Source organism: Pimephales promelas, chromosome 2, assembly GCF_988280905.1.
Source record: "Pimephales promelas chromosome 2, fPimPro1.hap1.1, whole genome shotgun sequence".
Taxonomy (NCBI): domain Eukaryota; kingdom Metazoa; phylum Chordata; class Actinopteri; order Cypriniformes; family Leuciscidae; genus Pimephales; species Pimephales promelas.
The window spans coordinates 17,792,768-17,819,812 of NC_142770.1; the positions used below are offsets into that span (position 1 = coordinate 17,792,768).

The following is a 27,045-nucleotide window of genomic DNA, read 5'->3' on the forward strand; positions in this document are numbered from 1 at the left end:
TAGACATGAATTGATATCTACCTACCCTAGCTTTATCTAGCTAATCGTTTATAAATAATAAATGTTGCAGCTAAACAACAACTTTAGCAGATTATTTACCTCCTCAGCTCGTGTCTTTACCGGTCTTTACAGCCTCCCCCTATTGGCCGCATCGGGAACAACAGGGCCGTGTATCACCGGCTCCAGCCTCCACAAACTTGATGGGAAATGCTGAACGAAAATGTGAAACCATCGTATATCTCAGTTTCTTCAAAGTGGCCTCAGTCTGTCTATTTCGTGAGGAGTTTATTAACCAGTATTGAATGATGGAGTTGTGCACATGCACGACGGACGCTTACTTTAGTTTATCAGTTTAAACCAAATCAGTTAAAAATGTTTACATTTTAAAAATATATATATTTTAACTCATTTCGTTCACATTACGACGAAAAAAATCATGAGATATTTAAGTCAAGACATTTTCATGAAACAGACATTTTCAGTAAACACGTTCAGACATGTCTTACTGAGACTAGACAGATAGATAGAAAGACAGACAAATAGAGACAAACAGGTAGAGATAGACAGTCTAACAGGCAAACAAATAGCCAAAGTGAGTTTTCATAGTTTTATATTCTCTCTGATATAAGCAAATTGTTGATCTGGACTGGCTATGATGGGTCAGGTGAGAGTAGCATATTTGACATTCGTAAGGCAGTCAAATAAGCATTTATTTGAAGAATGCTTAACAAAGCAAAGACTTGATCTGACGCAAGAGGGTCCTGTTACCCGTTCGGGCTCAGTCAGAAAGAAAGAGACATCAAGAGAGACACCTTTAAGGCTATTTTTTTTCTTCTAGAAAAAACTATGTTAGACATGTCCGCACAACAGCACTTGATACCCTATGAAGAGTAATAAAAAAGAAACATTTTGCAGTTACGAAAGAGCAACACTTTTATCTTTTGCACTTCTTTACATCCCTGTCCACACAACCAGACAAATATGAATCTTAAAAAAAAAGAAAGAACGAAAAAAAGAGAAAGAAAATCAACATGCTTTTTTCTATACATAGCAAGGCAAAAGAATAAGAAAAGCAGGAAATAGAACATTCCTATGTTTAAGAAAAAAACATGGAATATGAACTTCATTTATACAGCTTCAATGGCTGCAATGCACAGACATTATAAAAAATAATAATAATAAACCATACCCTTAAGCTCCAATCATAAGGATTCACCAGAACAACACAAGATTTAAAATGAAAAACTGCCACCGCGGCTGATTATAACTCGCTATCAAAAGTACAATTACGTTTTTCATTGTCTGTTTTAGTGACTACATTCCTGATTTGTGAACCGATCATACCGTTACCCCACATAAAACCAGCCTCACTCTCCTGCATAAATGGCACATAAATAAAAAAATTAAACTTAAATGGGACACGTCACAAGGCCGTGTCCCTAATGCACGTCTCACTTGAAGTACTCAAAGGCATTTATTGTCACATCATAATTCCATTTTGAACATCTAACTATTCCCTCACACACGCTCACAAATGTACAGTTCTAAGCTTATACAAAACCAGGAATGCAATCCCTCTGGTGTATAGTTAAGCATGAACAGAGAAAGCCCTTTTTACAATGTTTGTATTTTTATTCTCGGCCGAGCAGGTCCAGAGGGAGTTCGTCTGTAGCAGAACCGGCCCGAGAACCCAGTCCGTAACGGGGCCGGCTCTCTTACAGCGTTACGTTTCTAGGAGGTCCGTAAGCAGCAACAGGTTCAGCTGGTTGATAAAAAAGCAGCGAATTGTGTCCTTTTCATGGCCCCACGAATGCCGAGTGCCTCTCCGAAACCTTTCCACTGCTGCCAATGCACACGTCTTTACGGATCGAGGGAAAAGAGCGAGAGGGAACATGGAAGAGAAAAGAAAAGGAAAAGCGTGGACAGAACACCAACAACGCATTGGCTTGAGAAACTAGTGGAGGTGGAAATTTACAGTCACATGATATAATACTAAACCAAAAGAAATTCCATTGTTAAAACAACAACAAAGATATAAAAATCAAAACATTTCAGTTTTTAATTGCAATACTTGATCTGCACCATGCGAAAGTGATATGAGTTTCTTTTTAAATGTGTAGAAACAAACTAGTCGGACAGAAGTTTAAATCAAAACATTTAATAAAGAGAAAGAAGAATAAGGTTCTTAATAGAATGTTGACGTTCGAATTTGCCGTTTCATTCGTTGCTATAAAATATACATGAATTCAAATAAAAGATAAAATACTTCAGAAACAACAATCATAATAATAAATGCCCCCATCCATATGTTTAATCGGTAACATGAAATATCACGGCCCTTTTACTTGAAGAGGATGCCAAATATCAGTACAAAGTGCATTAAAGGCAGCAGCATTAGAGGGGTGACCGGTGCAAAAGAAAGTGACCAACCGTTGTTTAATATTCTGGAGCAGAAATCAAGAGGTGAAGTTTAAAACCGGACCAGGAAATCCTTCAAATGCGGAATAAAAAAAATTGAAAAAGGAATTAAGTGATGTTGAATGGGCGTTTGGCATTCCTCTCAGTAAACGTGGGCCTTCAACTGCTAGCATTGTTCAGCACCTGATATGATATGTAGATGCGACTCTCACCAATAGGATACAAGCAGAGCGCAACACTGGATATGGCAAACAAGTAAACAATTACAAACCGAGACCCCCCCCCCAACCGATACCAGGGTGACGCACTAGCTTGATAAACCCATGACGTGATTGCTGTGATTTTTGATTCATCGCAGAAAAAAATTAAAACGGCGAACAGGAATGAATATTTCGAAAAGGGACCGACAAAATAATCAACAATAAATTATACTTTAGCAAATTCATTCTTTTTGTATTAAAAACCTCTTGAATATTTAATGTTCAGACACAAACCACCCAACTGCACTGGATAGGCACAATTCTATAATAAAAACAACAATTAAAAAAAAAAAAGAAAGAAAGAAACGCACACTAAATTTTGTTCACTGCTTCTAAACAGGTCCTCTGTACAATAATAATAAAAAAAAAACCTTTTGGTTGTGGGATGATAAAAAATAAAGTAATAAAAACTGGCTAAAATCAAAATCAAATCACTCGCATACAGTATGGCGGCAGCAGCAGCAAAAAAAACGAACTTGTAGAAATGTTTTTGTTTTTGCATACAACTGTTTCCTGGCATCGAAAACCCCTGTGACGACAATAAATTGGCAAAATGATTGAAACGTTTTAAGAGCGCCTCTTCAGAATCACTGATGTACATTAATTTTGGCAACAGAAGTCTAGACGTTGTTTTCTACGGGGACCTAATTGGCTATGATTCCTCCATCAATTGGAACCCAGTTGCGCAGTTTCTTGTCCTAGGTATAGTGAGCGCGACGGGACGGTGGGGTCGCGTGGCGATTGGGTTTCCTCTTTGTACGGTGTGCGAGCGTCTCAGACCATGGCCCGGTAGGGACCCTGCATCTTGAGGAACTGGATGATGAAGGAAGGGCCTCCGGCGACGATCTGCGGTGGGAGGTGGCTGAGGGGGCAGTTCTCGATGCTCATGATGGACAGCTTGCTGCACAGGGCCAGCTCGAACGGCAGACTGTGCAGGTTAGGGTTGTCGTTCAGGTACAGGTCCTCCAGGTTCTCCAGTGTGCCTGTGGGTGGGACGGAATAGGCTGTGAGTGAGTTGCGTATGTGTGTGATGGTACGTTCACACCGGACGCGAATAGCGCATCAGGCGCGAATGATTTCAATGTTAAGTCAATGCAAAGACGCGTTACACGCGGAAAAATTCCTGCGGCGCGAATGAGGCATGGAGTTCGCGTCAAGTTCACGCGAATTGAGCGTCTGGCGCGTTAAAGCACGATACGCGCGAATGATTTAGTTAGTGCCATTTGTACATTCACGCGTTTGACGCGAATTCGCGTCTGCCGCCCGAGTTGAAAAATCTGAACTTTGCCGTGAATTCGCGCCGCGTTAACCAATCAGGAGCCTAGCTGCTTGCTCACGTGGTGAAGTGTCTGGATGCTTCAATAAATTACTTTTTAATATGACTAAATGCATGGTGGGATTATGCACAACAAAGCAAATATTTTATCACTTAAAACATTATTTCTATATAAGATGTTCATTTTGTATTGAATGTTATTCATTCCATATCTAGATTATATGAAGTATTATGATGTAAAGACAATCAATGTGCATAAGTTCGTGTCTGGACATGAGAAAAAAAAAAAAAAAAAAAAAAAAATCACAGGACAGGTTAATAACTTTTGAAGGCTGGCTCTATTGATCATCAAAACAAAAATAAATGACAGCTAGATTAGGTGGATGAGGGCGAGGGTGATCCTCGCTCAGATGCGGGACAACAGGTCATCAAACTGGACACGAGACAGGCGGAAGTACCGCTGACAGCGGCCGTCATCCAGCGCAGCTCCTGGAGCGAGCAAATGGTGAAACTCGCCAAACGGTTCGCCTCCGAAGGGTCTGGAGGACACAAATATACGGGGACGATGAACCCCACGCCGCTGTTCTGCTCTCCAGAGTAAATACAGAGCGGTGACTCTCTCGACGAATGCTCGGTCGACATAAAAACAATGGCCGGATTTCGATTCTGTCACTCTTGACACGTGAATTAACACAAAGTGGTCAAGCGTCAAACTAGACGTGTCAGGCGCGAATTTGACACGAGATTCGCGTCCGGTGTGAACGTAGCATGAGTGTGTTTGAGGGCGGTGGGTGAGGTCGTACCGATCTCCTCGGGTAGGTGCTGCAGTAGATTCTCTCCCAAGCCCAGGTACGTCAGGTTGGTCAGGTGACCGATTCCTCTCGGCAAAGTGGTCAGCTGGTTATTGGTCAACACAAGTTTCTGCAAATAAATGCTTGAAATGAGTTTCATAACCAAAACAAATAGTATAACAGCATCCATACAGTTCATCATGTGTCCTTTGTTGCCGTGCATTCTGGGAATGCCCTATCCACAAACAAACTGAAGGGAAAAAAACAGAGTACACCTAAATGGGACATGGGGATGCGAAACAATCGAGATGGAAGGAAAAATTACACTTCAATGCTTTTGCGTTCTGGCCGTTATTTTTAATGTTATTATTTTAATGCTTATGCAAACAAAAAGGGAATATTAATGTTAATTTGATTTGTTATTTGTTGGTTTTCGAAATAAAACTCTGTGAACTTATTTCTAAGTGTAGTATCAGTACTTTCTGAACCGTTCCAGCACATTTGAACGAAATACTGTGATCAGTTTATCAGTCCCTCCAGAAAAACGCGTATAATGTATAATCATACATTTTCATCTTAGTTATGATGCACTATATATGACACTATAGTTGTGTTTTAACAGTATGCAAAGTACTATTTTCAATTATCTGATTATATATAAAGAATTCTCTGATTCTGTTTTGTCCTGTGACATTAAAGAGTGACGTACATATACTGTAGTATATGTTTTTTTTTTCTTTTTTAAAAAGGTTTTTTTTATATATAAAAATATAGTTCTTTGCAATGTTAATAAAATATATTGTACGTTTATTCTTTATGGGTCATTACTTTGTACTTTTAAAGCATAAAGTATTAAGTATTTATTAGTCACACACACAAAAGATTCAGATAATTGATTTGTAACGTTATAAATGTCTTCACTGTAACTTTTGATCAACTTAATTTATCCATGATGAATAAAAGTAGATTTCTTTTTTCTTTCGCCCAAAAAATTAAATAAAAATTCTAACCGTCTCCAAACTTTTGAACACTATTGTTTAATGTTAAAAAGCTTTCTATTTCAGATAAATGCTGTTCTTTTGAATTTCTGGGTGATTCTCTGAATCAGGTGCCCTTCAAGTCCCCCAAACTTGCTTTAAAGATTTTCAATTGAAGGAAATCACAAAATGCATTTTAATGCTGTCAATTAATAGAACCAAGAGCTTTGCATTATAATGCAACACAATTGGTTTTGAAAAAAAAATTATTTAAATATATTGAGTTGCCTAAGTAGTAGACAACAAGCATGTTTGCATGTCCTCACTAACCATAATTACATTTTCATTGAATATCAAACAAATAAAGAGTGCAATTAATACCAAAATGTTGCTGCTGCTAATATAATCATATGTTGGTCTAGTGTATTTTCGTTTACTGTTGTGAAATGGAAAATCAATAATCGGTATTCGAGAATCGTAAATAATCAAAAATCGACTGTAACCGAATCAGGACTTCAATAATCGTAATCGAATCGAATCAGGAAATCAGACAGATTAACCACCCCTAATATATAGGGCTACAAAAATGCTTTCAGGTGTAAAACAGTTTGGATAGTTGTTCATATGAGAGTTGTTTAAAGTGATTTAAGTATTGTATAACATTGTCTAGCTCTTGGCCAATTTCATTAAAAAAAAAAAAAAAAAAAAAAAAAAAAGTTGGAAACCCCTGCTTTACATTCACTCTTAAAAGTTTAGGTTCTTGCAAAATGTTTGCGTTTTCTTGTAAAACTTTAGCAATCTCACAAAGCATTTGCATTCCCTCAAAAAAGTTTGCGGCTGTTTGTAAAAGTTTTGCGTTCTCTTTAAAAAAAATTGCGTTCCCCCATAAAACTTGTGCACACTTTGTGTACTCTCATGAAGTATTTGTATTTACCCAAGAAACTTCGCTCACAGAACTTATTAGAACACAGAACTAATATGAGGTGGGAGGAAGAACTGTATTTCAATGCTTTTGTGAGCAAAAGTTTCACGGGGGAACGAAATACATAAAATGCATTAAATGAACATTTTTCCTCCAATTTATTTTATTTTACATCATCATGTCCCTTTAGGTGCTCCGTACAGTTCTGCAAAGTTTCACCCAACTAAAATAAAAAATAAAAAATGTACACGGTATTAGTCAGCTGCCTGTGTAGACAAATGTCCAACCTGCAGATCCTTAAGGTAGGCAATCTCGTTCGGGAGGGACTCCAGTTTGTTCTCCTCCAGGTCAAGCTCTCGTAGTTTCCGCAAGTTCCCAATCCCATGAGGCAACTTCTTCAAGAGATTGTTGGACAATATGAGGACCTGAAGGAACCAATGGAAAAACAGAGTCAAAACACAGACCTAACTACATGACAAAAATGGGTTTGCCATCATGAAATTCTTGTTAAAATAGAGAACATGAGGTCACCTCTAAAGACACAAGTCCGCAGATATCCTCTGGAATCTTTGTAAGCTGGTTTGTTGCCAGGTTCAGCTCCACCATACTGGTCCACGTCCCAAAATCCAGTGGAAGAGATGTTAACTGGTTGTCCTGTAAAAAAAAAAAAAAAAAAAAACATTGAATGGTAGTGTTTTTCACATTTATTCACATTTAACTGAATGTCGGTCCATGACAACAGCCTACCCACAAGCCTCTACCATTATTCTGCTCTGCAGTTAAAGCCTGTGTCCTACATATCTTCAGCTGTGAACAATCACCTTCATATTGAGCTTGCTGAGCACTTTGGCTCGGGAGAAGATGCCGAAGGGGATCTTGTTGATACGGTTGTGCTCCATGTTGAGCGAGTAGATGGTGGAGAACTGCGACGGGCCGCCCACTGGGTAAGACTGGAAACAGTTCCGCGCCAACGTCAGACTCGTCAGGTTCACCAGACTGGACAGAAGCCCCTGAGGAGGAACAGACAGGGATCGATTAATATACATAAACGAGACCCTGACAAGTAATGCAAGACTGAAAATGTTTAAAGACTGGAATGAGCAGAAGCAAGCCTCACCTCTGGTAACACAGAGATGTTGTTGTTCTCAAGGTTGAGCTCTTCCAGCTCGCGGCACTTCGCTAAAGATCGAGGGATTGCTGATAGGCGGTTGTATCTCAGACCCAGACGGTTTATACTCGATAAATTACCTGAAACAGTAAATTAATGTGAGAAATGCCACCGATATGTTTAAGTTTATGGTTCAAGTGCCAGATTTACTAACAGCTCGCGCCAGCGCAAACTCTATTTTGGCGATAAAAACTGTTTCCCGCAGTGAAAAATTAGCCCTGAAAAGGCTTGACAGGGTTATTTCAGTCGATCCAATTGCATATGAATTTGAAGGAGTTTCCCTTTCAGACGCAGTATTTATGGGAGGAGAGTATTTAAATGGAAGGGGATTTACTAAGGTTTGTGCTAGTCAATTTACTGGTATTTGCGCTATTATTTACCGCCCCAAAAAAGCACGACATAAATCAAATGCTAATATGCACTGCTTTTGGTAGATTGTGTTGGTCATTATGGAAATGATCCGGCTGTGTTCTTTAAAGCAAACATTTCACTCCCATCTGCGCTTTTATGAGATTTCACTCTCACGTTAAATTGTCCTGTTTAGTAAATCTCGTCCCAAATGTGTTGTCTGTGGTCCAAAACTGTTGCTCTAGTATTTACACAGGCATATAGGCATACTTCCTCCACTGATCAGATTATAATTAATTAGATTATACTTAATAATGCTCCCAAAACCAACACATTTCCCCAAAGCAGAACTGTAGAGTACAATTTTTGTTTAGCCTCCAACCATGAGCAGATCCTCACCTATAGTCTCAGGTAGGTCAAGAAGATCATTGTGCTGCAGGTCAAGGTTGGTGATCTGAGTGCAATTGCCGATCTCTTTAGGAAGGTGCTCCAACTGGTTGTGGGCTACATCCAGCGTAATCAAGTTACAGAGCTCACCTATAACACAAGCCAGCAGAATCATCGCAAATGAACACTCAATGTTTATACTTACAAGAGATTTAATGGAATGACACTATATATTTATATTTTTATAAAAACCAATAGAAAATAGAATATGGTCAGATTTGTTAACCAGTCAGAAGACCCGGACTCCAAAAACTCCCAGAACAGGCAACATATAGAAATAAGGCAATCATTATTTTTATGCTATGCTATGTCAATAATTATTTGTATGTTATGGCTGATAACTACGGAAGAGGATTAGGGCCAAGAAATAATAATAAAAATAAAACCATCTTTCGAGGTGTTCTTTTTCGATCTTCTCAACTTTATTCTCGATATTTAATAATTTTATTCTCAAGATTGTATTTCGACTTTTTTCTCTAAAACTAACGATTTTTTTTCTCGAAACACAACGACTTTATTCTCGATATTTAATGAGTTTATTCTCAAGATTGTATTTCAACTTTTTTCTCGAAATCGAACAATGTTTTTCTCGACACACGACTTTATTCTCAATATTTAATGAGTTTATTCTCAAGACTGTATTTCAACTTTTTTTCTCTAAATTTAACGAGTTTAATCTCGCCTTATAATGACTTTAATCTCGAGATGGTTTTATTTATTTTTTTATTATTGCTTGGCCCTAATCCTCTTCCATATATAACAGCCAAATGACTAATACTGTGTGTGTATATATATGTATATAAGAAAGAAAGAATAAGTAAAAGAATTGAAAGAAAATCACTGGAAAAATAAAGAAAAAATGAAAGAAAAAAAAATAAATGGCCACAATTATTCATACACATACTCAGAATTAATGGCACGGTGCACCCCTGGTAAATATGATCAAAACTGTCTGTAAAAAATAAATCTGCATCGTTTATCTTTTGATCTTTCATTCAAAAAATTGCCAGAAATCAAACCTTTCATTGAAGTAAAACAACTGAAGTGGGACTTTCAATTCTTTAGCTATTTTTCTTACAGCGTCTTTCTATTTTGTGATGCTCGACAATATTTTGATGCACATCAGAACTATATTCTTTGGTTTTACTCATTGTGAAGGATGATTAGGGGAAGTTGGCCTCATATTTTAACTCCTGTGAAAACAGAAGTCATAGCTAGACAATTGATGATGTGCTAAAAAGGTAAACATTTATGGGAATATACTTCAGAGATGGGTACCAATAATTGTGTGAGAAAAACATTTATTTCATAATGTAATTTCCACCCCACTTTCAAATCTTTTACTTCAATGAAAGGTTAATGAAAGATCAAAAGGATAAACGACGCAGATTTGTTTTTTTAAAGACAATTTTGATCATATTTACCAGGGATACCGTTAATTTTAAGCACGACTGTACACACACACACACACAATCCAATATCAATTAATACAGCCATTATATACATCTTTCAGGAAATGAAAAAAAGGGAATAGTTTCAAGCACTCACCGATCTCCGCGGGCAGCTGTTTAATCTTGTTCTCTCGGATGCTGAGCATGGTGAGTTTGGACAGATTCTTGATGTCCTTCTCCACGGTGGTGATCCGGTTAAAGCGCAGGTAGAGCGTGGTGAGGGAGGTGACGCGGTACACCACGGCCGGGATCTCCCGCAGCTTGTTATGCCGCAGGTCGAGCATACGCAACTTCTTCAGGTTGTCCAGCGAGTCGGGCAGGCTGGTGAGAGAGTTCTCGCTGAGCGCCAGCGTCACCAGTCCTGACAGGCATCCCAACTCGGACGGCAGACTTTGCAGCTTGTTGCTGTACAGGTAGAGCTCGGTCAGCTGGGTCAGCTCCTTAATGGAAGAGGGCAAGAGATGGATGGATCTCTTGGACAGGTCCAGGCGCATCGAGTTCTCCTCACGGCACTTGTTCAGCTCCTTTATGACCTCCGCGTTGCTGGATTTTTTGCGCGTGCTAGGCGGCGGGTTGGGCCGCTTTATCGTGCTGTCCACCGCGAAGGCCACCGCGGGCGAAGTGCCGCTCGTGTCTTTCTTCCCGTCTTTGGCATCTTTCCCTTTGGTTTTGGATTTCCCTTCAGCTTTGGGTTCCCTCTCCTTAGAGTCTTTATCTTTGCCCAGAGTACTGCTCATGGCGAAAGCCCCGCTGCCCAATGGCACATGGGACCCTCAGTCTCTCGATCTCTTTCTATCGCTCTAGTATTTTGCTCGTTGTTCAAGGGCAGAACCAAAGGGTTATATCGGTGTGTGCTCATACATACCCGTGTCGGTGGACCGAGGCAGCCTGTACTCCTGCAGGGGTTAAAACTCCATAGGGGCGACGCGTGTGTGTTGTAGTCGGTGTGGCGACGAGGCCAGCAGCCTCATGCTTGTTTGAACGGCAATCTTTCCCTCGGCTCGGCTAGAGCTGTTCTACACAGACGGGTCGCCGGGATTCACATCCTTTGGCTGTTGAACAAAACAAACGGTTTCAGTTAAGACACACAATGCCCCAAAGACGAGAATGACTTGCAGACAAAGTGTCGTTCAAATTTCGGATGTGAGAAAAGGTCTTTAAGAGCTTCCCTCGATGACGCAAATGTGAGCTGCTATCTAATAAACATACAGTTCCTTCCTGTATGCTTGTACCACAAACGCTTACAGGAAGAAGCAGCATCAAGTCATTCAGGCCGTCAATGGTCAGCCACTTGAGGCAATTATGAGCAATTAAATCTCAAATCTCTTTCGGCGATGCATCAGTTGATCCTTTACTGGTGGATGTGCGGGAAAATATTAACTAGCCTGCAAGAAAAATTATATAGGGTACTAAGCTTTCACAATGGGAAAAGGCTTAAAGCGTTTCACTGATAAGAATGCATTAGATTCATTTTAAGGGTGTGGACAAAACCAGGCTAGTTTCTTCCTATAATACTATATTGTAACTGAAGCAAATACTCAGGAAAATATTTTCTTTCTATCAGGTTGACAGTAGTAGGTTGACACATTGATGACGTTGATTGCATAAAAATGATTTGCGTGTGTTATAATGATATGAGTGTCATATAATGGCCCTCATTTATCATTCTTGCGGGTTGGCGTAAGATTATGTTTGCACTCCTCTCACCGCCTGATTTATGAAGCTGTGCGTACCTTTGAAATCCAGGTGTACGCAATGCCTGCCCTTGATAAATCCCGCGGCTGAAAACGATCATCATAAGAATAACACGCCTCCATATATAGTCAAGTCTCCGCTTCCCCTACGCCCTCATTTTACGCCATGGACACACGGCATGGCAGACCGATGTCATGAAGTAGCGTGTGTATGACGCGGCAATTCGTATTTCCATTTTTGGCGTGCTAGACGCATAATTGCTTTTCAGCGTGTTAATGAACGCCGTTGACTTAACGTTATATAAATATATGACTTACCTCAACCCCGTCCCTAAACTTAACCGTCACTGGGGTTAATGGCATTTATGACTGGAGATTTGACGTCGTGTACAGACACGCGGAATGACGCGGACGTTAATAGCGTAGACATACACGCAAACACGCGGATAGCTCAAAATGCGTAGAGATAACACGCCACCTGACTCGAAAGTGGCGTGTATGTTTACGCAAAAGTCATGATGTCATGTTGGGCATGGACACAAGATAAAAAATCTTGGAAGTCCACTTTAAAGCTCTGTGTCCAAACAGTTAAAATGACAAATAAATACATACTCAGAGCACTCCATAAGATGTTTTATTACTCTATGTAGATGCTTAAAATGGATCAGGTTTCGGGAGAAAGCACGTTTTAAACAGCTTACTGTACACGTTATTTAATTCCCGTTCTGCATTGTAATGCACACACACATACAGAAGCTCGATAGAGCCGTTTCAAAGATAGTCGCCGAGTGAAATGACTTGCCTGAAAGGGACTTTAATGTAGTGGAAAAATTGTCACGTGAGTTTTGTATCTGATAGGCCTTTATAGAGACCACCGATCAAACTATATAAAGCTATTATCAGCCGATAACGACATATTAACAAAGAAATTAAACATAGTTTAACAATTCCAAATGACTTTCTGATTGGGTTTTAGGGAGCAGAATTAAACTCAAATATTAATATCAAGAATTAATATCAAAGTTGTTACAATTTAGAATAAACAAAAATAAAATCCCACTGCACATAAGAGCACGTTTGCCATGACAGGCCCCAAAATAAATTCTTTAATACATTTCTTTTTCTGTACACTTTTGTACACAGACCCCTGTTCACCTGCTCAAAAATATAAAGCAGTTTTGCATCAGGTTTCCATCAACCACCTTTACCCGTGAGATGCCAGGTGTCTCACAATGTTCATTAAATCACCAATGACATTCAACACTCAGTAATCCCAATAAAAACGTCAACCAAACCGAATCAGTACAGCCTCAGTACTCTGTTAGATGCAATCTTTGCATAAGCATGTGTTCCTCAGCCCTGTATTGTGAAATTCAATGTGCAGTTGAAGTGTGTGCGTGTGCCGAGTCCAAGCTCAGATCAGAGCAGCAGAAAGGTTAATGGCGCTGGGAATAATCTTTGGGAGTGCCCTTCAAAGCTCAGGCCTCCCGCAGGTCAGAAGACCTTTACGGCCAAAGAGTTCAGCTCGTCTACAATAACAATATAGCAATGTGTAGACGCACACTCTGACAGATACTGACAGATGGCATGTGCACCAAACTCCACACATTAAGACAGCAATGTGTCATACATTAACTGACCTCCACTACCACTGAATGCGGAACTGAGGTCACCTGAAGAGAAGACAAAATAACTTTCAGTTTCATGACCTTCCACCTACTGATCTGGCTTACTTCTTGAGATAAGTGGAGTCCCCAAAGTGAACTGCAGCAGTTTCTGCTGACCTGTGTCCATGGAAAATGCTTTGACTGAATTGTAAACAGGTCACTTTGTGAGGCACTTCAAAGCCTTTGATTTACTGTGGGATCTGTATGTTTCCACTGTCAACTTTAGATGCTGACACTCTTATAGCGTGAAATCTCCTTTAAATCAGAGGCGACTTCAGATAAGCTGCCTAGAAATCCCAAGGCTGCGATATTTCGCAGAAAAGCCACTTCTGAGCAAGACACTGGTTTCACAGAACAGGTCTGCTATGAGGCAAGAGGAAAACAAAACAAACATTTGCAGATCAATATCCAAATATGAACGGAACCCCATCCAAATAAATAAGTATTCAGAAAACAAAAGGCTTTTGAAACATGGACTATGGTAAACTGTAAAATGGTTGCCAGAAGCACTCAAAAGTGACAGCAATAAATTGATCATAAACAGTGCTTGAAGTGGGGGGGAAAGGTGCCGGTACTCTCTTGCATTGGCAAATCATGACATTTGAATTAAATTTCTACAGTGAAAAACAAAACTTGGAAATATTGCAGGTACAAAAACAATTTATTGTTATTTATTAACAGCATAAATGTATTTAAACAAGTAGTGTGTGTGCGTGCGTGTGCGTGCATTTCTTTAGAAAGAAACATTCTCTTTTTAGAAGTTGGTCATTAATAAACTTGATTCTTGAAGTTTGTTAAGATTGGAGGTTTACAACAATTGCATGTAATGGTAAACAACAAAAAAAAACACCATGAAAACAGCTCTGATATTGTCTTTTCAGTCATACTTCGATACGTTTACAAGGCAACACACATAAAAAATACAAAAAAAGTACACTCGGGTTTGATTTGGGCACCTGTCTGTGTAGGCTATTACATAAAGTAAACTAAAAGAAAGCTTATAGAATTTCTGACTAGTTTGCTTGTTTTATTTATTTATAAAACATATAGTTTTACCCAAACTGAATAATTAAGAATAATCAAGTTTAAATGGCTAAATCTTGTATAAATATTTTTGAGTCATCATTTTCTTTTCTGACGTAGCCAACTCCAGTTCTTGTTAAAAAACACTAAATGCAAATTCTGTGCATTTTGGGCACTTTTTGTGTGAAATCATATTTATTTTCTCCATTAAAATTGTGCTTTCACTTTAAATGAGCGTAGCACAACAAAATTAGACTCGGCCCGAACCCGCGCCTCACTGCTGCTCATGTGCCGCTCCTCTGCACGGTATGAACGCACTCACTGATTAACATGCGAACCGGAAAAAACACACGCTGATCACGATTGCGGTGGCCGCAATGTGCAGTGTAAATAAGTGGTATATAGAGTAGCGGCATCATGCCAGAAGTAGCGGTATGCAAGAAACAGTGCAGGTATGCTTAAGAGTAAAATGTAGAAGTGCTGGTACTGCGTACCGGTGTACCGCCCCACTTCGAGCACTGATCATAAAAATACGTTAAAGCTGCAGTAGGGAGTTTTGAGAAAACGTTGATTTTGAAAATTTGAACAAGCACAACTTACAGGTCCCACCCCCTTGCTCTCTGCTGCGCTACAGCCCTACCTCCACAGCGGAGCCTGCCGTGAACGCACAGGCTAGTAAGCAGGAGCAGCAGAAAAAAATATTCTTTATATTAGTCGTCCAATTAGTCATTAGATTAGTCGACTAATCGATAAAATAATCGCCCAACTAATCGTTTAATTAATAATCGTTTACCCCAGCCCTACTACGTACGCAGCTAGAGTTTTGACACTGAGTCAATGGGCTCTGTCTAATTGTTTCTTTTTCGCTCGTTTATCCTCATCGGTCATCACAATCTGCTTTGTTTTTTTTCTCCGCTCACGCTGCTTGAGCATGCTTTTATTAATGCTTTTTTTTAATATTTTTTGAATAAAAATATTATTTATATATAAAATATTTATATATAATATAAATTATATATAAATCTATTTATAGTATAGACATAAAAAAAATATTTCTTAAATATATACAAGCATGTCTGTATATTTATATATATATAAAATAATTATACACAGTTCACCCACATATATTATGTAAACACGAACTTTCATTTTGGATGCGATTAATCACGATTAATCGTTTGACAGCCCTAGTTTGCAACCATTTTTATTGAAAAAAGCAATTTCTCGATTTAAAAATAATAAAATCATGGTAAAATATTACATTTTAATTAATCAGAAAGAAATCGCCCAGCCCTACTTTATCTTAGTATCGCCAGATAGGGTTTTCACAATACCAGAACTGTCTCGCATGATTATGTTCCTAAACAAACGAAGGTATCCGCCTCCGAACACATGACAACATTTATCATCTTTTATGAAGAAGGAAAAAAAAAGTCACAGTGGCTTCCCAGTTGCATTTTCATTACAGATATTTAGCCAATTTCCAGGGAAGTCACAATTTTGTTCTCTTGAACACCTGTGATGGATATGCTGCTTTATTCACAAATGTTTTATGAGATATTCCAATGTTGCTATAAGTTGGATAGAAACATAGCTAGTGTGGCTCTTACAATTATGTGTGATTTATTACTGAAATCTTCTAACTGCATTAATCTGCAAAAATCTGTATCCCAAAATCATCAACATTTGACAACAGACTGAGAGGGCAGTGAATACTAGATCCTCCTCCCATCCTCAACATTTCTTGCTTAAATGAAGACAATTTTCATTTTTGGGTAAACTATCCCTTTAACTGAAAGCTCAATTACAAAAGCACCACTTCGAAATCTATAATTCTGTAAAACTACAAGTCTAGATTGGAAACTCATTGTGCCAGCACAAAAGACAAAACAATATAAAGATTATTCCATTGATCATCAGCAATAATAATTATCAGCGGTTGGACAGTGCATCTCAAATGACACCAAGTGCATGGAAAAAAAAAAACCAGGACAGTAAATATGAAGAAAACCGGGAAGATTCTGGATGTGTGCGTGGTGGGCGAAGACTGTTGAACAGCACAGTAAGGCAGGGGTCATCCTGCACAACTTTCTCCTAATCTTACATCCGACCGCAGGAAAAAAATACATCTTTCCTCCCTTACCACACATCTAACATACTTACATCAGCTCGGAGAGATGATGCATCTGATATTTATAAAACAGATCCTGAAATGCACAGGAATGCCAACTAAGACAGAAGAAAATAACAATTGTTTACCATAGCATCAAAATTGCATGACTGAATGCAATACTGGGATGATGTATAAAGTCTTCATTAGTTTATGAGTCATGACATATTTATTTAGCTAAATATGACAATATCACTCGCTCAGCTCCACTGTAGGATGTTGGCTTTAAAACAAGGCCACCAAACCCACAGAACTCTGCTTAAATAGGTTACAGATGCAATTGTGCACATGCTACAAATAACACACACGAAAAAGTCGAATCAGAACAGGGCATTTTACCTGACAAAATATCCCTAAATTAAAGACTATTATTTAATCTCACAGACACATTTTAACAACAATTTCACTGTCATTCTATGCAAGAATGTAGCTAATAGTCTTTCTGAGATCTGACAGCACACAGGTACACAATAAAACCACAACAACAATAACAAATCAAAAGCTTTGAATTAGATTTATAACTTCTACTAGTGAATGAATTCCAATGTAGATTAGGGCCTAAATTACATATGTAACCCTGCACATCAACGGGACAGGAAGAGATGCAAATTCCCAATTTCGCATAACAATAGACCAGATTATCATCCTACAGCACATTTACATGTATAATAAAACGTTTAAAATAGTAAGCAATAAAAAAATCTGACGTGTGAGGGGGCTCAGAGTACAAAGCGTCTGTTTTGATATGGCTAACTAGCTAAACATTCCTTGCTGTTAAAACACAGAAACATAATGACAACAATACCGACTACGATGATATAGGTTTCAAAAGATTAAAAAACCGAAAATAATCTGAGCACATTCGCTGTGTCGTGATATATGACAGAATATACGGGTAGCTTGAAAGCTGGCTATAAGGAAATCTCTCTGCTAGCATTAGCCACCCTTCAGCTGCGGCTAACAGGCTAGCAGCATTAGCCCTGCGCGAGCTCCCACAAAAAAAAAAAAAAGAAAAGAAAAAAGAAAAGAAAAAACACCACAAAAGACAAATGTCACCTCACACTTCTCACCAAACTCGTACATTTTGGAATAAGCGGCCTCATCTTGACGACAAAGCGATGAATGTCCCGTAGTTGAGGACTTAAATGTTCGTTCTTCTTTTCATACAGGCCCTCTGTGAAAACAAACTGTCATCCGCCAAACGGCACTCGGATCAGCTCGAGCTCAAAGCGGGAAGAGCTCAATCCGCAGCGAGTGCGTGCGCGTGCGTGCGTGTGCGCGTGCGTTAGTGATGGAAAGTCCGATTCTTTTCCATCAATCGGTTCTTTCGAACGGTTCGTTTTAAAGAATCAGATGAAATGTCATAACGAATCATTTCAGTCATAACTAAATCAAAACTGACAATATTGCACTAATTATTCAAAATAATCATAATCTTTATTCAAAATGATGACGTGTTTATTGACGTGAGGAATCTATCAATCACACCAAGCAAACCAAACCCAGATAGCAAACTGACATTGAATCAACGTGGAAATATGACATCGAAACAACGTTGATCTGACATTGTTTTGCTCATCGAATTAACGTTGAACCAACGTCAGACGCGTCATTCTTTCAAAACTAACGGAAAATCAACTTGAAATCTACACGTTGTTTCAACGTTATGAAAGCAAACCAATTTTCGATTTTCATTTAGCTTTGAAGAATGTCGCGTCTGACGTTGGTTCAACGTTAATTCGATGAGCAAAATCAACGTTGTTTCAATGTCATGAGAGACGTCGTTTCCACGTTGATTCGATGTCAGTTTGCTGTCTGGGAAACCATCCAATCAATTCCCTCTAAAAAAAACAAGTCCCGCCCTAATTTTTTTTTTCTTGTTCGAGAAGCATTTCTTTCGGATATACACCCCAATAGGGGGGAAAAAATGAATCGCAAAGTTCCATTGCTGACTTTAAACCCCCTCCCCTGCAAGTTCCGTACACCTGCCTCCATTTTTTGAGAACACCAAATCACTGATGCACCAATTCCCAGTCCTAGGTTGCATCCGAAATGAAAAACTTCCCTACTACACAGTATGACGAGAGTATCCGAATTCACAGCACTAGGCAACAAGCCCAAAGACTTGACCGTTTTTTAAATGACTTGAAATTTGGTATGCAGTGTCTTGGTGCAAGTAACCATGTATGTCTAACCGTACGTTCACACCGCCGCCGACTTGAGCATCAAAGAAGCTCTGGCCGCTCTGTCAAAGACGCTTGTCAAAAAGCACAGGGAAGCTCGTTGACGCTTTGGACGCTTTGAACACTCTGACGTAGCAGGGAGAAGAGAAGAGTCACAACATGAAATGTAATAAACAGAAAAAACAAGCAATACATTGAAGAAACCTTTTATAATGACAGCATTTTTATAACCGTTTTGGTCACATTTGGTCGGGGAAAAAAATTATAATTAGCTATTATTATTATTATTTGCATTAGACTATTATTTGCATTAGTGCAATTGGTCAAATCGTTGTCACTGTGAGCAAATGAATTGCATTACCGCTTAAAACGAGCGTTCGTAAATATTTCAAATAAAAGTTGCGCTCATTCTCAAATGTGCATCACTGGATCATTATGGAAAATCGCGAAGTTGTTGTGTTTGGTGCTACTTTACTGTATTTGCGGAGAAGACGTCGGACTCAAACAACGTCATAACATATATGATAGGAAACCCAGCAACAGGGATTATTAGCTTCTCCTCCATTTTCTAGGAACTAATGTTTTGGTAGGAACGAAAGTTCACATCATATGTTTCGGAATCAGCCAGAGTGAAGGACGTCTTTATTCTGGTTGGTTGCTGGCGTTTGCCGCTGCGTGCCGCTACCATAAAGTTGAGCTTCTTTCAACTTTCAGATTGACGCTCAAAACGCTCAAAAAACGCCCAACACGCGACACCGAGGAATTTGACGTTCCTTGCAGCTGAGAAAAGCCAGCTTCCATTGAAAATGAATGACTTGTGGCCGCTTTGGAAGCTCAAGTCGGCGGCGGTTTGAACGTACAGTAAAAGGATATTGGCGTATCTAAAAAAACATGGCCACCATCGACCATTGAAGTTTGAGCACCTATAAGGCAAGGTTAACGGAGGCCGATCGGAACGAAACTCGATGGGCATGTTCAACTTGTGGCCCTGGAGGTCTGTACGAATTTTGAAAGATATCGGCCACTAGTTGGCGCTAACGAGTTTTATGGCTCTGTAATCACGTGGTGTTGCACATATCCCCACAAAATGCATATCATTTGATAGATCTCCTCATGGTGAACAACTTTGCCTCTAGAGCCATTGCTGTCAAATAAATCGTTAATTAAATATTAACAAATAAGTTATAAACCTACTTTTGCGAACTAGTCCTAGGTTTTTGCTTGATCTACTTCTTCCGGTGGGATTATGAATTGTGCATTTGATGGACAATTTACTATCCCATGAGGCTTTTGGGAGAGGATTTATGAATGGCAGTGAAGTGACGCAACTGATCCTGGTAGATCACATGATAATGACAACATGGATGGTGAATAGTACGTCCAGATTGCATTCATACTAGAACATAGTTTTGAATGGTCACAAAGAACTTATTCAAAACAAGTACCAAATGCGATTTCAAACACAGCCCTACATTTTTTTTTTTTTACGACAATCCACTACAGTCCTAGCCAACTAAATAGTAAGAAAGCATATTGGGACACAGGGCTCGTTCTTTGTTGGTTGTCCCTGTCACAAAACCCACACTTGTGGTCTTGGCCCCTTGAGCACGTGTGTATGCGACAGCAAGGATGACCCCGGTCTGAAAAATGGCAAAGCTCAGTGGACTTGAATGCACACTAAATCTGTCTCATCTTCGAAGTCGGAGAGATGTCTGTGGTTAAGTGACTCCCATTATTCACCTTTTCACTCTCACACTTTTCACTGGAACAAGCAGATTCCAGATTTTGCAGAGCAAAAACAAAAGTGAATGCCCTTTACATTCATTTTTAGGTATTACACTATCATTTGTGAGTAAACGTAAAGTGTCGCACATTTTATTAGTGCAATTACTAAATAGTTTAATTTGTTAAACAGGAACCTCTAAACAGACATTTATAAGTTTATTTTATAAAAGTGTGAAGAAAAAAATCTTTTAAATTGAAATAAATTTAATAATAATAATGCATTTTTAAAACTAGTATTTGACATCAGGTTATCAAAAAAATAATAATAAAAAAATAACGCAAAGCAAATAGTTTGGCTTTTGTGAATGCATTCGATTCATTGAAAAGATCCGATTCAAAAGAGCCGTGTGTTCGCGTGAGCGCGCAGCAGCAGTCGTGCTGTAATACTGTCGGTTGAACTGACACTGTATATATATTTTTCTTTTACATTTTTTATAATGTCTTTCTTTTCATTATTTACTTAAACGTATTTATATTCTGTAATACATATGTGTGCTATAAATGTTTTATAGGCTTTCGCAATGTTGTCAATGTTAACAATCGTACCAATAAAGCTTTGTTGACTCTGATTTTATGACCATTTTGGGACAAATCAGTCTTTTGTTTACAGTCTGGCGGCTCAGACGCATTCCGCGCACATACTTGGCTTTCGCGGCACCTTTCTTTTTTATTCCCACACACTCTCTCTTTCTTTTCGCAAGCCTACAAAATATGTGAAAAAAGAAAACACACTCACTCTCACTCACTCACTCACTCTCTCTCGCTCTACACACACTCTACACGCGCGCGCGCGCACGCGCACGCACACACACACACACACACACGAACGCACATAAAGCAGCAGCGGCCATTCCGGGAATGAACAAAAGAGCGCATTCAAACCCACTGAACGCGCACAGCGCCGCGTCTGTCGCGCTCGACCGCCGAACGCGCGCGTTTATCGCTCCGAAGATAAACCCCGCGCCGCGGAAGGTGCGACTCTACCGCGCGGTGCGTTAAAGTGCTTTACCTTGAGAGGTGTGACTCCACCATCCTTGTTTCCTCCTCCTGTCCAGCAGCGCTGCAGCTCGCGCGCGACGCTCCCCTCCCCAGCGCGCGTCACTGACGCGTCACGAGACTTCTGGAGCTCCAGATTTATTTCTGTTTGGGAAATTTAGCAGCAACAATATTGCAGACGCAATAAAACACCCTGGCGTTGATCAACAGCTGGTGAATTAGAGGACGGAGATAACAGAATTCATTCAATATATACAAAAAAAAAAAACCTGAAATATGGACGAATTTATAAAATATTTTCTGGAACAAATGTGTGGTTTAGTGACACAATCAAACTGAGGAGAAATGTGTCTAAATGTTGTGAAAATATTCTAACGTTACGTGCATTAAAAACAACAACAAAATAATAATGGACCCAAAAGTTGAACACTATCCACCGGTATGAAAATGATTTCCACCTTCATCAGCAAAAAAACATTCAACGAGATTGACGCTAGGCGGCAGCAACGAATCAACACAGCGCGTGCGAGTCGGAGCTGAACCGGAAGTGCGTATAACATCAGCTGATGAGATAAACGGTAAATCCACGAACCTTTTTGCGTTATTTAGAGTGCATTAACCATATGGATATAATAGTCTTTTGCATTACATTAACAGGAACCTTGCTGAAGCACAATGCCTGAAGTGAAGTCAATGTTTAGAGAGGTTCTGCCTAAACAAGGTGAGTTTTCCACAGGTGTAGTTTTGTTTTGCCTGCAAGCTCGTGGTCGATGTAGTGCGGGGCTTTCCAAACCGAGTGAACATGACAGAGATGAACAACTGCAGCGTCCACAGCTCGACGTCACCCAATGCGGGTTACACAGGTCTATCAGTCAGTTTTGTGTTTCATCCGTGCAGGTCAGCTTTCCATGGAGGACGTGCCCACCATGGTCCTGTGCAAACCCAAACTGCTCCCTCTGAAGTCCGTGACGCTGGAGAAACTGGAGAAGATGCAGCAAGAAGCTCAGGAGATCATCAAACAACAAGAACAGGGTTTAAAGGAACAGACTGATAAAGCAGAGTAGGGTTTACATTTCAGCACAGTTTACAGTAATAGACAGTCATCGCTCATGTATGATGGTTAACTTGTTCTTTGGCTAGAATCTATATGTATGAGGTTTTGTATGCTTTAGTTCATAAGGTGTTCTAGATATGTACTTTTATTTAAAAGAGGCAGTTTAGTTTTAGATCTGTCTTAAACATGTCAGCAAGCTTGTTCACTACAGTTGCTGCTTTGTTTGAAATGGCTATATTCTCATATTCAATGTAAAAATGTGTGTGATTTTATTTTCTTTGAATAAAATGGCAGCTAATTAATGCATGAATTGGGATTATCCACATGCCTTTATATATTGTCTTTTTAAAAATATGTTCCACTTTTTAATGTCTTATTTAAATATTTATCGATCTTCAAATGTTCTTTTTTTTTAAATAAATCAATACTTTATTCAGTAAGAACACCCTGCCATCTCAGGAATAAATTACATTTTAAAATATATTAAAATATTATTATTTCTTAACCAAAAGATCTTGACGAGCACGACTACTTTCAAAAGAATTAAAAAAAAATATCCATCTGTCTCTCTATCTGTCTGTCCATCCGCTCAGCATGATTTTGCAAAGTAAGACATGGTCCTGGATCAACATTCGTGTCCCAAAATGTAGTCCTTAGCCAATCCCTACCCATAGCTTTTCCCTAAAATCAGAGGGTAATGAAAGGTTAATAACACAGACACTTAAGTACTTCACCCTGTTAAGCCTAAACTTGACACAAACTGTAAACTTGTCCCTCAAATCTGATTGGCTGATTGGACAGTTGATGGTGGTACTCCATTCTCTCCATCAATAAATAACTCCCAAGTGAGTACCGGTAATGACAAACTTTATTATTAACGATTTTAAACAAAGAGCAAGTAAGTTAAGTACATTTCACATCCACCAGTCTACTGAAATATAAAAATAAATGTTCTTGACACTTCTGTGAAATGATCCCAGCGGCTGTGCGTTGCTCAGTTTTGTCCTTCCATCAGAAATGACACCTTTGAAAAGTCAAGGAGAAAATAAACATACAAAAAGCAGCCCAGGAGGGAGAAAGAGCTTCCAACTTGCATGCCCCCCACTTATAAAGCTATGTACACAACTCCGCAAGTCTACAAACACTGCTAACTGGAGCACAGGAGTGGCAGTGAACTCGGGAATACAAAACATGGAATGACTACGTCATAAGTGTGGCACTTTCAGGATTAGCTTAAAAAGTGACATCAGAAGGATTTGAGGGGGGATCTACATCTCCTTCGGATTTGAAAAGTGCCTGCCCCTTCAGTCACAACGTGTGTTCTGACAGGAGGAAAGTTTTTAGTACTTAAACTTGCATGACAAATACAAGCAACTGAAAGAAACACAGAGCTCCGGTGAGCAGCTGCCGCAGGAAGAGCTTGTGGACTCCTGGACTCAGAAGCTGTCCAGTTTGAGCCGCCCGCCGTCTCCTTCACTCATGAACCTCTTCCTGCCCCTGACCACAACAACAAACTATTAGTACGTTTATTTAGGTGTTCACAATCATTTTTAATATAATAATAATGATATATTTCATAAGAAGTATGACAAAGAACTATTTAATTTAGGTGCGTACAAATATTTTTAAAAAGTAAACAAAGTTAAAGGAGTAGTTCACTTTTCAAAAAAAACTTTTGCTGATAATTTACTCACCCCCATGTCATCCAAGATGTCCGAGTCTTTCTTTCTTCAGTCGAAAAGAAATTACGGTTTTTGATGAAAACATTCCAGGATTTTTCTCCATATAATAGACTCCAATGGGAACCAAACGGTTCAAGGTCCAAATGAGAGTTTCAATACAGCTTCAAAGGGCTTTAAACGACACCAGACGATGAATAAGGGTCTTGTCAAGCGAAACGATCGCTCATTTAAAAAATGAATAAATAAAAGTTTACGTTTTATAAGCTCAAATGGTCGCCTTGCTCTGTTCTGTGATGCACGTTCGTGACTCTCCTGTTCGAACTCGTTCATCAAAACGAACAAATCTTTTTCCGAGTCAATTCGTTCATTTTGTTCGTTGAACGAATCAAATGACTCAGAAAAAGATTTGTTCATTTTGATGAACGAGTTCGAACAGGAGAGTCAAGAATGTGCATTAAACTTAAACTTTGTTATTTTTTTTTTTTTTAATGAGCGATCGTTTCGCTTGATAAGACCCTTATTCATCGTCTGGAATCGTTTGAAGCCCTTTGAACAGTTTGCACTGAAACTGTCTTTTGGACCTTGAATCGTTTGGTTCCCATTGAAGTCCATTATATGGAGAAAAATCCTGGAATGTTTTCATCAAAAACCTTAATTTCTTTTCGACTGAAGAAAGAAAGACATGGACATCTTGGATGACATGGGGGTGAGTAAATTATCAGCAAACGTTTTTTTTAAAAGTGAACTATTCCTTTAATGTTAGAGTCCCAGTAGATCCAGTATTGTCACTATTTGGTGTTGTACATACAGATATACATTTGAACAGCTCACAAATTAATGTAATGTGTTTTGTGATGTTGCTAGCCAGACGTCTAATTTTACTAAACTGGAAAAATAAAATTCCTCCTACTCATCAAAACCTTATTAGAGACGTAACGCAATATTTACAATTAGAAAAGATTAAATATTCTTTGAGGAAGAAAGAACAAATATTTTACTCATTTTGGAAATCTTTTATTAATTATTACAATAAGTAAATGTGGACAGCTCTCCTAATACCTGATTTGATATATTTTTATTTATTACTTCAAGTTTTTTTTATTACATTCATATCATACATATTCAAATTGTATTCATGTAAGTGATTTGTAAAAAAAAAAAACTGTTGGAAAATGATAATAAAAATAACTAAGAAAAAGTTAATTTGGGTACATGAAAAATACTGATACATTATGTGATGATAAATACATATATTTTATTTATTACTACAATTGATACATATTTATAATAAACATAAATTTCATAAGAAATATGACAAAAAAAAAGCAAAACTTACAAATAAATTATGTAATAATAATATAAATACCATTTGATGTATTACAACTATTCATAAATAAATAATAATTTATTTACATCTCATAGGAAATATGATAAAAAAGGAAAACTATTTCATTTGGGTATACGTTTTATATATTACAACTATAAATATATTGTTATATAATATCAATAAATACTAATAATAATACATTTTGTAATATATTGAATATTTTACATTACTATTCATAATTTTTTTTTGTATAGAAAACATGTAAAATTATACATATTTTCATACATTACTGCAATTCACAATAGATGTAATTATAACAATAAATATTTATGTAGTAATAAAGCAAAGTTAAGTCTTAAACCTTAACTCACTCACCGACAAGGACAGAGGTCCCGCAGTTTTTTATCAATGACCCCGGCGTTAAAGCTCTGGTCCACGAACTGCTCCAGGAACGAATACGCACACGGCACATCAATACTGATATCCGCCATGTCCAGGTAGACTCTTTCAAACCCCTGTAAGAGGACACCATTCAGATAAGAGGCACTTTTAAAGCTGCAGTAACTGTAAACGGCCAGCAGGCGATGCTCATACCCGTCTCAGCTGGTCCACAGTGATGACGGTGGAGGCGCACAGACACTTCAGCAACTGCAGGACGATCTGCAGGGTTCTGTCGCCTTTAGACTCCAGCACCATGATAACCGCCTGAAGACAACACAGATAATCAGGCAGAGCCGAATCAGGCTTGAAATGCCTGTTTTCTAGCCGTTAGTACCTCATAAACAAACTCGTGATGAAAATGTGGCACTTCCAGTTCTCTCAAACAGCGCTCGGCTTCCACGGTGTCACCTGATAACAGGTACTCCTTCAACAGGAGGTTAACCTGCAGCAACAACAACAGTTATGCAATCCGTCAGAGTTGATGCTTAATGTGCCGTGAAATCTCCGGTGTTATGCAACGCAGCCGGTGAGAGTGTGTGAGTGTGTCCTTGCCTCTTTGATGAGTTGATTGACAGGTCTCTGGCCGCCGCCTGAACCCCAGAGGCTGTCGATGCGAAGGCCGGTCCATCGACTCATTCTCAGCAGCACAGCCGCGCGATCCAGAGCAGCTCTGGTGAAACAGACAGACACACACGTCACACTCGCAGAAGAACACAGGATAACACACACAGTGTGTAAAACAGCCCATACCTGGCGTATTCGCAGTCTACTCGTCCTTTGTAGCCGTCTATGAAGCCTTTTGAGAGGATGTTGTCCGCAACGGCTCGAGCGATGAACTGCCCGAGCATCTGCAAAAGACAACAGCAAACGGGAATTAGCCATTCAACATTTACAGGTTAAGATCACTCATTTTGAGAGCTTTTCCATGACAAACACCACTGCGATCACAGGATCCAAAAAAGAAA

At 38.9% G+C, this 27,045-nt stretch overlaps 3 protein-coding genes across 5 annotated transcripts in view; 1 reads left to right on the forward strand and 2 right to left on the reverse strand.

Annotated features, from left to right (window-relative positions):
* Nucleotides 1–1,455: 1,455 nt before the first annotated feature.
* shoc2 (SHOC2 leucine rich repeat scaffold protein) lies at nt 1,456–21,735 on the reverse strand. Of its 2 annotated transcripts, none has more exons than XM_039695075.2 (9): nt 21,590–21,735; nt 10,156–11,110; nt 8,560–8,697; nt 7,762–7,892; nt 7,466–7,654; nt 7,176–7,298; nt 6,932–7,069; nt 4,758–4,875; nt 1,456–3,661 (listed from the first exon to the last, which is right to left on the reverse strand). In XM_039695075.2, the coding sequence occupies exons 2-9, from the start codon at nt 10,793–10,795 to the stop codon at nt 3,453–3,455; spliced, it is 1,686 nt and encodes a 561-aa protein (XP_039551009.1). In that variant the 5' UTR covers nt 10,796–11,110; nt 21,590–21,735; the 3' UTR covers nt 1,456–3,452. The 2 variants fall into 2 exon arrangements, with proteins under 2 accessions (XP_039551009.1, XP_039551008.1); XM_039695074.2 differs by lacking the exon at nt 21,590–21,735 and adding an exon at nt 17,694–17,868.
* A 258-nt stretch (nt 21,736–21,993) lies between these two features.
* Nucleotides 21,994–22,940, forward strand: bbip1 (BBSome interacting protein 1). Its single transcript, XM_089117425.1, has 3 exons — nt 21,994–22,154; nt 22,234–22,297; nt 22,474–22,940. The coding sequence occupies exons 2-3, from the start codon at nt 22,252–22,254 to the stop codon at nt 22,638–22,640; spliced, it is 213 nt and encodes a 70-aa protein (XP_088973551.1). The 5' UTR covers nt 21,994–22,154; nt 22,234–22,251; the 3' UTR covers nt 22,641–22,940.
* A 540-nt stretch (nt 22,941–23,480) lies between these two features.
* pdcd4b (programmed cell death 4b) overlaps nt 23,481–27,045 on the reverse strand; it is a 12,362-nt gene continuing 8,797 nt past the window's right edge. For both annotated transcript variants that reach the window (XM_039695076.2, XM_039695077.2), the window contains exons 7-12: nt 26,831–26,928; nt 26,633–26,750; nt 26,415–26,522; nt 26,234–26,344; nt 26,015–26,154; nt 23,481–24,127 (exon numbers count right to left, since the gene is read on the reverse strand). In XM_039695076.2, the coding sequence (XP_039551010.2) occupies nt 24,067–24,127; nt 26,015–26,154; nt 26,234–26,344; nt 26,415–26,522; nt 26,633–26,750; nt 26,831–26,928 (636 nt within the window). In that variant the 3' untranslated portion in view covers nt 23,481–24,066. The remainder of the gene's footprint in view (nt 24,128–26,014; nt 26,155–26,233; nt 26,345–26,414; nt 26,523–26,632; nt 26,751–26,830; nt 26,929–27,045) is intronic.